At 36.5% G+C, this 14635-nt stretch overlaps 1 protein-coding gene across 3 annotated transcripts; it reads left to right on the top strand.

Annotated features, from left to right (window-relative positions):
• The first annotated feature begins 207 nt into the window (after positions 1–207).
• Positions 208–13811, top strand: LOC120482522 (C-type mannose receptor 2-like). Of its 3 annotated transcripts, XM_039676932.2 has the most exons (7): positions 211–284; positions 3434–3676; positions 8574–8641; positions 8719–9075; positions 9167–9502; positions 9632–9726; positions 10756–13811. In XM_039676932.2, the coding sequence occupies exons 3-7, from the start codon at positions 8605–8607 to the stop codon at positions 10891–10893; spliced, it is 963 nt and encodes a 320-aa protein (XP_039532866.2). In that variant the 5' UTR covers positions 211–284; positions 3434–3676; positions 8574–8604; the 3' UTR covers positions 10894–13811. The 3 variants fall into 3 exon arrangements, with proteins under 3 accessions (XP_039532868.2, XP_039532866.2, XP_039532865.2); XM_039676934.2 differs by lacking the exon at positions 3434–3676 and having other exon boundaries at positions 208–284; XM_039676931.2 differs by lacking the exons at positions 211–284; positions 3434–3676 and adding an exon at positions 4173–4399.
• Positions 13812–14635: the final 824 nt, after the last annotated feature.

Raw genomic sequence — 14635 nt, 5'->3', positions numbered from 1 at the left:
CTCTTGTCAAATCAACTTAAATAATTTATTTAGTTGTGAGAACTTATTATTTTGAGTTTCTGATGATTAAATTAATCTCCTTCATTGTATTAACTCACTTTTCCCAGTTCAATCAACTTAAAATTTTAAGGCAACCAGGTAACTTACTTTTTTAAGTTAAACCAACAACATTTTTTTTTACAGTGAAAGCTTGGGGGGGGGGACGCCGCTGTAAAAACCAGCAATGCAAGTTTGAGAGGAGAGCCCCCGACAAATCTCACGAGAATCACAACATGCTTTATACGGTAATGACGTCACACACATCAACAACAACATATGAAGCAGAGAATATACACTGAAGAATATACACTGTAAAAATGATATGAACAATACCTTATAACAACATATAGGTTTACGTTGCTTTAACTCACAAAAATAAGTTAATTTTTAAGTCACTTTAATGTAATTTAAGTTGAAATGACTCAAACATCCAAGTGGATTGTACTTAAAAATATAAGGCAGCAACTTTTTTTGACAGTGAGTGAAAAACAAGTCTTTGCAATCTAGACCTACTCCTAATTTCTACATCTCATAATGAACATCTAGCTAGCTGGTTTAACTGTGGCACTGATCTTCGAACTGAGTAGAAACGGAGGTAATTTGGCGTCCATTCATAACTTCAATGTCGTGGATGAAACCTTTGATCCAGTATACTGTATCCCTTAATTAACACAGCTTGCCCACTGCTCCACTGATTTTGCATCGTTAATTCAGGCAGACAGGGAAGATTGGTGGTCCACACTGGAGTTTCCATTGCTGGTGCTGCTGTTTCGGCAACCCGGTCTCATCCCAAATCGTCATATAACTGACGTTTTGGGACGTCTTTTGACCATACGTCAATATTCGCCTTTTTAGGGCCCCCTTAAACGTCGGTAGATGAGGTTATGGGATCCTAACTCTACCCCATACCTAAACTTAACCCTAAACCTAACCCGTCACCTAACTGACGTTAAAGGTAAAGCGTCAGTTGTATGACGGCCCGGGATCGCCATCTACCGACGTTTAAGGGGGCCCTAAAAAGGCGGATATTGACGTATGGTCAAAATACGTCCCAAAACGTCAGTTATATGACGATTTGGGATGAGACTGTGTTAGTTTCGGAGTCAAACTAACTAACGGGTTTGTGGACCCCTCAACAGCATTCGAGTTTTCAAAATGGCCGCCAGGTGAATAAGGCGAACGTCAAGCCAACTTTATATAAAATCATTTGAATAGCCTAACATAAATTAATTAATAATGTGAACTAGACACTATGTTTACATAATAATGTGATTATTATTTCCAATAATCAAAGTAGGACTTAATCGCAGTATGATGTTTACATGACACAAACCTCTTCACTCCTACACGCAATTTTCATTATTCTGATTATTTACAAGAAATTGATTTTTAAAGCATTATTTATATAACCCAATTCACAGTATAACTAACGTTATGAACTCACAGGCCACTGTTTTGATCTACTTTTGGGCGATGTACTGATGTTACTAACACATGTATACTGGATTATATTAGTGTTACGCAACAATGTCAACATGAACTCAAGTTTCAGTTTCTTGACTTTTTATGGATAGCATATGTAGAATTTGTAAAGTAAATACTGTGTCTTCAAGATTAAGTTGTTGACATTTACAGTAATATGATCATAGCTGTAGAACTCTTATGGCTGTGAAAAATTAAGAACACAAAACAAGTGGCCAGCGACTGTGCAGTGATGTGATAGAATGTGCCAGAAGATCTTCAAGTGAAATGAGCTATTTGAATATCAAAATCACGCTTTGTTTGGCATCACATTCAAATGTAATTTAAACCTTATGTTGGCTAAAATATCCTCAAATAATAATTTATCCTTCATTTACTACTGCGTATGTGTAAAAGCATTTAATAGTGTAGGGAAAGATGCTGGGATTAAATTTTCCAACATTTTGGAAAAAGTAGGAATGCAACATTAGAGTGTGATGATGCAAAGCCAAAAAAAGATGATATAAGTTGTGATTCAATCAGCGGGTGAGGGTTCTTTATGAATTTAACATTTGCACATTTTAACTTTGTCTCCACACTTTGATACCAAGTGATTTATTTCCATTTTTACCTCACCCAGGCTACATGTTTTGATTCATTTTGATGTCCAAGTATCGTAAAGACATAATGCATGTGTCACATAAACTGTGACTGAAGTGAAGCGCACGACAAAAATGTTTCCAACAAAATAGTCATTTTAATAAATCCAAAAAGAATACAGGAGATTGTAGTGGAAAAATAAATAAATAAATAATAATTTAACATTCCCGATACCGGACAAGGGACACAGAAACCAGTATAGGAAACTAATCAAGATCAGATAAACAGAACGACTAATTAATGACTGACATACTGGGAAATCAGGCAGGCAAACAGGAACATAACCAACAGAAACTCAACAAAGGAGAACATGATCATGACGACATCCAAAACCAAAAAGTTTTTCATTAAAAAATAGTATTTGAATATGGAAAGTACTGTACTTTTGGTACTTGTGATCAAAAAAATCAGCATATCATTTTAATGCATTTGATTTGACCTGCTTGTGGGCAAATCCAAACAAACATTTTAAACTTTTGCTTTCAGAGAATATAATGCGTTATAGTGCAGATGGAACCACCTCATTTCCTGTTTTAACAGGAGTAATATCATTTAATTAATTTTTTTTATGTAATGTAAAAATGTAATTTGGTGCAATTAGGTGCTATTCACCTTTAATTTTTTTTTTTTAATAGTTTACTTGCAGCTTCAGAAGTATTTCAGAATGTACCATTTTGCCTTAATTCATCTTTAAATGTCTTCAAATGCCAATGTTCGTCAAACCAACTGCAGCAAGGGGCCGGTTATTGCTGCTTGTTAGAAATTATTTCTGCTTATATGGAACCCCATGAAGTTTTATTTTCTTTTTCTTTTTTTTAACAGAACTGCTTTTGAAGATGTTAAAACTAATGCATATAATGACAATTAGTGTGTCACTAAAAGGCTTGTAGCCAGGCCTGATAGTTTCACCCTCTTATTTTCTCTCTCTCTCTCTGGTAATATTTTACATGCTGGGTAAGATTATTGGTATAAGTTATCATCATCTCATACATCTATTTTGGAACTATTTTAAGTGTAACCATAAACCATATTTTGTCATTAAACCTTTTCAATTACAACTAAGATGCTATTTAGTTTTGATTTGGTATTGACTTTGAAGTGCTACATATTGCAATACAATACTCTCTATACTCTCTATAGCAAAGCTCTCCCAGACTCCCACATATTAAGCTATTGTAACTGCGCTGATTTCCGTCGTTGGTATAAGTGGCAGTGGGTGGAATAGACAAGAATTGTGCAGTTTTCTACCATCTTACTAATTACGTTTCTTTAGTCATTCAGCAGTCTTGCAGCGTGCAGCCTGACCCCCTGCAGGAAATCCACCCTTACAAGATGCAAATTCAGTCAATCTGTTGGATGAGATTTGTTCCTGGGTCCCAAGTGGGGAAAGTCTGGCGGTGTGCGACTCTGTAAAGCCTTGCACCCCTCAGCCCTTCTTGTTCGTCAGCACGGCAGCTGGGTGCGGTTCGAGGACCCGGTCATCCGCCTTGGATCCCTGGTCATCCTGTGGATTCAGGTAAGTGTCATGCATCACACTCAGACCTTGCTTCGGGTCCCTGTCCTCCCCTTTGCTGCCCCACCACAGGTATGTCTGCCATCAGACTCGGTTTCGCTTCAATTTGCTGGCTCCCGCCCTGACTCAGTGATTTTATTCATACCTAGAGCTAAGATGCTTCTAAAGCTAGTGATATTTATCACACCTACGTGTGGAGCATTGCTCCTGTCCTGTGTGCACATGTTGCGGCCTACTGGCGAAGGATGCAATGTAGCCTTTCCCTCCAGCCGATATGAAAATCGGTTTCTATTAACCCGTATTTCATTGTACCTTAGAGTGGTGGGTCATGGCCATCTTAGACGTGTCAACTGAAACGGGCCCTTTTTCGAAAGCCTCAGTTCAGCTGTTACACCAACACTATCTCACGACCAATTCGTACGACTTGGTCATGAGATCGGGTTGGTTACACAGATGCATTTCCGAATGCTCCGTCCCTTTCCGAATGCTCCGTGGCCTGCAGCGTTCGACCTGAATGACAGTACTGGACTAAAATGGTCTGGTCCACATTACAGCTTACTCTGTTCTTGAACTGAGAGAAACATGTGAAGCAACCAAAGGGTTAACCTGAAGTAATCAGTGCTGTGACATCACACTTGTAAATCTATGACCCTCCAGAGTTGATTTAAGCGGTACGCCTCTGTGTAAACATTTCAAGGATTTACAACCACAACAACAACAACATTGGTAAGAAACTTTTACGATCATGTTAAAGCTGTAGAAAAAGTATACAATTGCCAAACACACAGTAGTCTAAACTCTATAAACTTAATAGACAGTATGTTTTGTCTCCATGTGTTTCCAGATGTTTCAAATGAAATAAGAAAAGGGAGTTGGTGATGTAGAGTGACTTAAAAAAATATTTTTGAACAAGAACATTTCCAGAGTACTTTAATGCCCAAGATTTAAAATGTTAGTTTTCTCTTTATGTTACAAACATTCTGTATATGATTTTCCCGTAGCGTAACGCAATACTCGTTTCCTCAGAGAGAACCGAGGTCACGTCAAACCGAGTACGTATGTTAGATACATTTGAAATGAACTGTGTATTGGTCTCCGCTAATCAATAATGCAAAGAATGATGATAATCAGTGGTGGAATGTAACGAAGTACAAATACTTCGTTACTTTACTTAAGTACATTTTTCACGTATCTTTACTTTACTTAAGTACAATAAATAGTGCATACTTTTTACTTTTACTTCGTTACATTTTGCAGCAATTATTCTACTTTCTACTCCACTACATTTCTACAACTTCTGTTACATCTTCGTTACATTTTCTGATCAGTTTTTCCCCTGCCAAAACGCAATCTGACCATCCGTTCGTTGCACGTTTGTCTCACCAGTGACGTTTGGTTGCCATAGATACAGTATATCAACCCGGTCACACTAAATGCGTCTCACACGCAGACGACTGTTTATCGTGCAACTCATACGCGAAAATTTGTTTTTACGTGCATAGGAAACACACCGTGTGTAATATATGTTTGGTTTGGTTAGGATTATGGCAAGCCAAGAGGTTCATAATTACACCATGAATTAATCTCGTTTACTGCCAAACATAGTTATTATATAGTAAGGATAAGCATGATGTGTATATTGCCTAATTGCAAGCTTGTTTCAGAAATGGTGACATTTTTTTCCATCATTATTGAACTTAATTACAGGAGTAGGCTATTAGGTTGAATGAGTTAGAATTAAATGTTTTATTAATCATTAGAAAATAGACATTAAGATAATAAATTGTTATGCAAGTACTTTTACTTTTAATACTTAAAGTACATTTAAAATAAAGTACTTTTTACTTTTTACTTAAGTATGGTTGTCATTGTGTTACTTCTACTTTTACTAAAGTAAATATTTATCTGGGTATTTGTACTTTTACTTAAGTACTGAGATTCAGTACTTCCTCCACCACTGATGATAATAATAGTATATTAATGATGATAATTTAAAGTGTTAGTACATCCAGAAATTAACATTTTGTCACCATTTACTCACCCTCATGTTGTTCCAAACCTGTATGAATTTCTTTCTTCTGCTGAACACAAAAGATGAATGTTGAAGAATGTTGGTAATCAAGTTAATGTATTGTGTTTTGCAACGCTCTACAGTATTTTGAAAGTGATTGCAGTACCAGATTTGTCTACAATCTTGCATACAGCTCCTTTAAATTCGTTGCAACACTTATTGGTCTTCCCTGATCCACAATTTCAATAATAATAATACTAGTAGTAAAAGAAAAATGATTTAACAGCATAAAAAGAACCATTTACATAGCCTATGTTAGAATTTTGTGTTAAACCGCAGTGTCAAGATATCATCAATATTATGTTTTTTGCATATGTAAGAATGTTTTGTCCTTCGATAAGATGCTGAAACATCTTCAATGAAAATGAGCTGTTTGAATATGAAAATGACTAGCATCTCGACAACACATTTGCATCGATTTTTTTTGTTTTTTGTTTTTTTTTTGTTTTTTGTGTTAGACCTACATGAGGCCAAAAGCAAAATAAAGGGCAGACTAATGGCCTAATCTAACTCTGATGATCATTCTGAAGTGTAATTATAAATAGTGTAATTTGGTGCGTTCAGATGGGTCAAACTCTGGAGGTTACGTTTATTTTAGTTTATTATAGCATCTGTGCACTTTTTCAAAGACGTGATTTCACTAACCTGGACAACTTACATTTACATGTAGATTTACTCATTAGGCAGACACTTTATTCCAAAGTGACCAACGAATGAGTAACATCACCAGCAAATTGTCATAAGAAACAACAGTATTCAAGTACAGCAACTGTATTCCTGTAGCTCAAAAACTACAGCATGTCTAATGTGCAGGTGCTGTTTTTTTTTTAGACACTTTTCCGTTTTGTTTTGTTTTTTTCCTTTTCCCACAAGCCGGCGGACAGTGGTGGAGGAAGTACTGAATCTCAGTACTTAAGTAAAAGTAAAAATAACCAGATAAATATTTACTTTAGTAAAAGTAGAAGTAACACAATGACAACCATACTTAAGTAAAAAGTAAAAAGTACCTGATTTTAAATGTACTTTAAGTAGTAAAAGTAAAAGTACTTGCATAAAAAATTATTCTCTTAATGATTATTTTCTAATGATTAATAAAACATTTAATTCTAAATCATTCAACCTAATACTCCTATAATGATGTTCAATAATGATAGAACAAAATTGTTGTCACCATTTCTGAAACAAGCTTGCAATTAGGCAATATACACATCATGCTTATCCTTACTATATGTTAATAACTATGTTTGGCAGTAAACGCGATTAATTTATGGTGTAATTCTGAACCTCTTGGCTTGCCATAATCCTAACCAAACATATATTACACACGGTGTGTTTCCTATGCACGTAAAAACAAATTTTCGGGTATAAATTGCACGATAAACACACTGCGTGCGAGACGCATTTAGTGTAACCGGGTTGATGTACTGTATCTATGGCAACCAAACGTCACTGGCGAGCAACGAACGTGCAACGAACGGACGGTCAGATTACGTTTTGTCAGGGGAAAAACTGATCAGAAAATGTAATGAAAAAGTAACAGTAACAGAAGTAAAAATACGTGAAAAATGTACTTAAGTAAAGTAACAAAGTATTTGTACTTCGTTACATTCCACCACTGCCGGCGGACTAGTGAACTAATTTTTTTTCACCCCTTCATTTGATTATATAGTGTTTGTTCTACTCTAAAGTGGTGTGCCCATAGACGTCATATAGAGATAGACGCCCTATCGACCGCTACTGCCTATCGGCACGGGCGAGCTGTGGGGCCGCCATCTTAAACCGGTCATCCGCTCCGCTCAGTGTAATCCGTTTGGCAGGTGCCCCCCCCCCCAAAAAAAGTTAACGTTCAACATGTACGCGTTTGTAAACAATTAAATTGTCTCCTTGCTATTCGACATTTTCAACTTCAACTTATTAAAATATCTGACTTTACTTTTTACTGCCTGTCATATTTATAGTGTGTGATTTGCAAAATACCTGTTATAGCCTACATCACATATCATAGTCACGTCCTCGGTTTCAGGGGACAGTCCCCATTTTGTTTGCCTGTCCCTGGCTAAAAAAAAAAAAAAAAACTACCTCTGTCCCCATCTTGTTTTTGGAGACACATTAGGTTTTTCAATCAGATTGATAGTCAAACTGGAAATGTCCATGTTTTTTTCCCCCCTTTTCAGGGATTATGTTCCCAGTTTTGATCTTGGACGTCTGGTCACTTAATATCATATATCAGAATATTCTATTACTGTTAGGCCCACTATAAATATTAAAATACATAGAACCATGTATCCTGTATCATAGCAACATATAAGATATTTGCAGCAAAAAAACAAAACAGCATGACCATCATTTTGGTATTCAGTGAGGTATGATTCATTAAACACCGACAGCTTATTGCCCCTGCCAAACCTGCTACACTGAGGTGTGACCGGTCCAAGATGGCGGCCCCACGGCTCATCAGCGTCAATAGGCAGTAGCGGTCCATAGGTCATCTTCTCTTTATTATATCTATGGTCTACATCTTATTACACCGAGAAAGTATCAGTTCCATCAAAGGTTTCACTCTACACTGCACACACTACACTCATGACCACCTTATAATCCCCATCCACTGAATTGGCTCTATCACTCTCTCTCCTCCTGTTTTAAAAGCTTAATGTAATTGGTAGAATAATTACAATTTATGCAGATATTGTTAAAAGAACAAAGGGTTTGGTAAGTTCTTATGTTTAATTAAACATATTTGGAGTGCATTTCTTAATATTCACGATACACTTGCAATGTACTGTTTGTATATAAATGTTTGATTAATGTTTGATCATCTCTTATTAGCATCCAGCAGAGAGGATCTGTGTGTTCAGTCATGGACAGGAGTGTGTTTGTGCTGCTGCTGCTGTCAGGTTGGTGGGATCATCTGTAATCTGTATTTATGATGATGATTACATATATAGATGGTTTATCATGTTGATTTTAACAGGACTCTTCTGGAGCAGTTCTGCTCTTTCTCGTCAGTATCACTATATAAATGTGAGAATGTCGTGGCCAGAGGCTCAGAGTTACTGCAGAGAGAAGTACACTGACCTGGCTACTGTAGACACCATGGATGATGTGAACCGGCTGGTGAATATAGTGGATGCTGGATACAGTGGATCAGTGTGGATTGGACTGAAGAGAGGGACACAGAAACGCTGGGCTTGGTCTAATGGAGAAAATATTCAGTACATTAACTGGAATTCAGGACAGCCAAATGAGAATGCAGATTGTGCATCTATTCTTTCCGGGTCCTGGTTTGATACAAATTGTAGCTCTGACCGATATTTTGTTTGCTACAAGGGTGAGTTACCTGTTCTTTTAAATGTATTATTGAGGAGTTTAACTGGGAAAGCACAGCTATGAACTTATTCTTTTTTTGCATCTCTCAATAGAAAATAATGGATACACCTTGGAAAACACTGCTAAAACTTGGAGTGATGCTCAGAGCTACTGCAGACAGTATCACACAGATCTGCCCACTATCCACAACTCTGAGGAAAATCAACAGATAACTCAGATTCTTTTATCTGAATATTTCATCTGGATTGGTCTGTTCCAGGACTCTTGGGAATGGTCTGATAAATGGAGCCGCTTCTTTAGAAACTGGGCAGCAGGACAACCATCCCAGACTTCAGGATCTGGAGACTGTGTCGGCATGTCGACAACCAATTCTGGGAAATGGGCTCATGAAAACTGTGATCTACAGCAACCTTTTATCTGCTATGGAGGTGCGTTTAACTCGCATGAATCAAACAAGAGATTTGTTGATCACTCTTGAAACTGAAATTACAACTCTGATATGTTTGCACTAGCCTAACTATTGTGTCTTTTATGTTTGTTAATCTGTATTTCTTTAGAGGAAAGGAGAAAGCAGATCGTCAGACTGACATTCTCCTGTAATGGAGAATGCACGTTGAATGATCCCTCTCGTCAGACTGCCATTCTGAATCAGGTTTGTATCTGCTTTTCATGGTCATATTCTGGTGCAACAACACAATTTCCCAAGTATGTACTGGGTGAAACTACAAAAGGATGAACATCTCAATTTGCATTAAAGGAGAACTCCGGCGAACAATGAACCTTTGGTCTAATAAAACATCGGTACCCAGTCAACCGTTCTCTGAGATTTGTTTTCATGATAATCGAATGTAAAGAGTTTTATCTCTAAAAACTGTTTAGCGTATAATGCTAGTAATGGGGGCATTGACTAAGTAAAAAGAAATCGCTAGTTTATACCACTACCAAGGCTCAAAATAGCCCCACACTAACACAGTAACATAATGAGGCCCCATACATGCAAAACAAAGCATTGAGAACTTTGTAAGTGTTCAGACCGTTTAATAAGAAGATACTTTATGAAAACAGTTCACTTCGCGTATACAGACAGAAGCCATCTTAGAAAATAGTCTCGATAAGTCAAACCACGAACACTGCTCATACAGTTCAGAAGTTCGCTGAACTTCATACAGTTCAGATCACTCAGCACGACATTCGTGGTTTGACTTATCGAGACTATTTTCTAAGATGGCTCCTGTCTGTATACGCGAAGTGAACTGTCTTCATAAAGTATCTTCTTATTTACAAAGTTCTCAATGCTTCGTTTTGCATGTATGGGGCCTCATTATGTTACTGTGTTAGTGTGGGGCTATTTTGAGCCTTGTTAGTGGTATAAACGAGCGATTTCTTTTTACTTAGTCAATGCCCCCATTACTAGTGTTATACGCTAAACAGTTTTTAGAGATAAAACTCTTTACATTCGATTATCATGAAAACAAATCTCAGAGAACGGTTGACTATGTTCCGATGTTTTATTAGACCAAAGATTCATTGTTCGCCGGAGTTCTCCTTTAACTTGTTCCCAAACAGCCCCACTTGGTCATCATTTTGATTGCTGTTTTTGTTGTTATTAAGGGCAATAGATTATATTAAGTGTGACATGATATTTCATGTTTTATTTGATTCTTTCTTGCTGGTGTTCCAGATCAGTGAAAAGCTGAAGATCTTGGGGCTGGAAAGTGACAGTGAAATAACCTGGAGGAAAGAGGAAGGCGAAGAGGTGTTTCATGAGGAGATCATCCATGTGGTGAATTCAAATAATGCGTGTAATAGCAATCACTAGTGCTCTTTTTAAAGAGAACTTAAACAAATAAAAAACCTTAACTACATTAATCAAGACTAACTTTATTTATAAGTAAGATTTTTTATGTTTTTAAATGAAGTCTCTTTTGCTCACCAAGGCTGCTTTATTTGCTGAAAAAAATGACACAGTAATATTGTGAAATATTATGACAATACAAAATGACTGTTTTCTATTTTAATATATTTTAAAATGTAATTTGAAAGCTGAATTTTCAACATCATTAATGTTGCTGATTAGACATCAGTTTTCAGTGTCACATGATCCTTCAGAAATCATTCGCTGATTTTAGGCTCAAAAAACATAAATTATTATTTTCAATGTTGAAAACGGTCGTGTTCCATTACACCCCCCCCCCCCCCCCCCCCAATTCTATGGTGAATAGAAGGTTCAAAAGATATAATCTTTTCTAACATTATAAATGTCTTTACTGTAACTTTTGATCAATTTAACTCATCCTTGATGAATAAAAGTATTTTCTATTTTCTTTCCCCCAAAATAAAAAAATAATTCTTACTGACCCCAAACTTTTGAATGTTAGTGATTAATGTTACAAAAGCTTTCCATTTCAGATCAATTCTGTTCTTTTGAACTTTCTATTCATCAAAGAATCCTGAAATAAAAATGTAAAAAACTGTTTTCAACATGGATAATAATCATAAATGTTTCTTGAGCATCATATTATAATAATTTCTGAAGACTGGAGTAATGATGCTGTAAATTCAGCTTTGATCACAGGAATAAATTACACTTCACTATATATTCACATTGAAAACCGCTGTTTTAAATTGTAATAATATTTCACAATATTACTGGGGTTTTTTTGTATTTTTTTAATCAAATACTTGCAGCCTTGGTAAGCAGAAGAGACTTCTTTTAAAAACATAAAAAATCTTATCGATCTAAAACTTTTGACCGGTAGTGTGTGTATATACAAACCCAATTCCATAAAAGTTGGGACACTGTACAAATTGTGAATAAAAACAGAATGCAATGATGTGGAAGTTTCAAATTTCAATATTATATTTAGAATACAACATAGATGACATATCAAATGTTGAAAGTGAGACATTTTGAATTGCCATGCCAAATATTGGCTCCTTTTGGATTTCATGAGAGCTACAAATTCCAAAAAAGTTGGGACAGGTAGCAATAAGAGGCCAGAAAAGTTAAATGTACATATAAGGAACAGCTGGAGGACCAATTTTCAACTTATTAGGTCAATTGGCAACATGATTGGGTATAAAAAGAGCCTCTCAGAGTGGCAGTGTCTCTCAGAAGTCAAGATGGGCAGAGGATCACCAATTCCCCCAATGCTGAGGCAAAAAATAGTGGAGCAATATCAGAAAGGAGTTTCTCAGAGAAAAATTGCAAAGAGTTTGAAGTTATCATCATCAACAGTGCATAATATCATCCAAAGATTCAGAGAATCTGGAACAATCTCTGTGCATAAGAGTCAAGGCCGGAAAACCATACTGAATGCCCGTGATCTTCGGGCCCTTAGACGGCACTGCATCACACACAGGAATGCTACTGTAATGGAAATCACAACATGGGCTCAAGAATACTTCCAGAAAACATTGTCAGTGAACACAATCCACCGTGCCATTCACCTTTGCCGGCTAAAACTCTATAGGTCAAAAAAGAAGCCATATCTAAACGGGAACCAGAAGCGCAGGCGTTTTCTCTAGGCCAAGGCTCATTTAAAGTGGACTCTAGCAAAGTGGAAAACTGTTCTGTGGTCAGACGAATCAAAATTTGAAGTTCTTTTTGGAAAACTGGGACGCCATGTCATCCGGACTAAAGAGGACAAGGACAACCCAAGTTGTTATCAGCGCTCAGTTCAGAAGCCTGCATCTCTGATGGTATGGGGTTGCATGAGTGCGTGTGGCATGGGCAGCTTACACATCTGGAAAGGCACCATCAATGCTGAAAGGTATATCTAAGTTCTAGAACAACATATGCTCCCATCCAGACATCGTCTCTTTCAGGGAAGACCTTGTATTTTCCAACAAGACAATGCCAAACCACATACTGCATCAATTACAACATCATGGTTGCGTAGAAGAAGGATCCGGGTACTGAAATGGCCAGCCTGCAGTCCAGATCTTTCACCCATAGAAAACATTTGGCGCATCATAAAGAGGAAGATGCAACAAAGAAGACCTAAGACAGTTGAGCAGCTAGAAGCCTTTATTAGACAAGAATGGGACAACATTCCTATTCCTAAACTTGAGCAACTTGTCTCCTCAGTCCCCAGACGTTTGCAGACTGTTATTAAAAGAAGAGGGGATGCCACACAGTGGTAAAAATGGCCTTGTCCCAACTTTTTTGAGATGTGTTGATGCCATGAAATTTAAAATCAACTTATGTTTCCCTTAAAATTATGCATTTTCTCAGTTTAAACATTTGATATGTCATCTATGTTGTATTCTAAATATAATATTGAAATTTGAAACTTCCACATCATTGCATTCTGTTTTTATTCACAATTTGTACAGTGTCCCAACTTTTATGGAATTGGGTTTGTGTATATATATATATATATATATATATATATATAGGACTTTTCCTTTAAGTTAATTGAATGAATTTCCTTTAATTTCTTTATTAAGTCACCACTTAACTCTTTAGTTTTTAAATGTAATTATTTTTAGGAAGAGCTATGGGAATATTTTGTAAGGATAGCCTATATGTAAATATGACTATCGAACTATACTGTATGTGTATGACCTTATTTCATGTGTAAAATAATAAATACAACTGGAATCATACTGTGCATATTATTCTCCTTTTCATATGATAACAGTAACAAAAAAAAAAACAGTACGCTTTACTTAAAATTGTGATAAATTTGATATAATAATTTAAAGAAGCTAGTTCACCTAAACTTTAAAATGTTGGGAAAAAAAAAAATCGAAATGTTGTTGTGTTGCAGATATGGATGTGTTAATGTCAACGTTGTATTTTAATTATTTGAAGTTGGGGAACTCTTATTAAATGTTCAAGTTTAACATGGGAGGGGGACTGGGAGAAGGGGAGCAGAAGATTATCTCGCTGACGGACCGGTTCGAGTGTAGTTCTCTGAATAAGTCCAGGTGTGTACGGCGTGGGCTGTGGCCGATAACACCCTTAGTCAACGCCTCATCCTCGTCTTGAGAACGCTAGTTTTTAAAAATGTGGTCTATCAATTCTCAAAAGCCATGAATCGATCTTTTTTCAGTGTTTATTTCCGCAAACATTGAACATAATATCTGATTAACATTCTTAGTCTTCTCCACTAAGTTTCATCCTTAAAATGTAAAGAAAGTAAAGGAAAAATGCAGAAGGCTTTATATTAAAGAAGTTGAAAAATTGGCTAACATCTGGGGTTCTATAGGCCTAAATAAAACTCATTTAATATGTTTCTCAAGAAAAAAAAAGACCAAAAATATATCGTTTGTACAAACAGGTTTTAGGACAAGCTTCTTCCGCATCACCATTGCAGAAAACAAAGTTGAAAGCACACAATCACACGCAGGCTTTAAGAATTTGCTGTGGGGCTTTCAGAACATCACCAGTTACTGTAGCGCTGTTACAGAAACGGGAGAAATTCTTTGGTTTCCGATGGAATGCTAATAATGAGGCACAAAGAATGGGAATTTTATGAAATTAGTCCAACAGTGGCAATACAATTTATACCTCAATGGTTATTCCAAATGTCAAAGGCAAAAGAACAGTGGGT

This window comes from Pimephales promelas, chromosome 5 (assembly GCF_988280905.1).
Source record: "Pimephales promelas chromosome 5, fPimPro1.hap1.1, whole genome shotgun sequence".
NCBI classification, from domain to species: Eukaryota; Metazoa; Chordata; class Actinopteri; order Cypriniformes; family Leuciscidae; genus Pimephales; species Pimephales promelas.
The sequence above is the reverse complement of the archived record's forward strand: the minus strand, read 5'-3'. Positions and strand labels throughout refer to the sequence as shown.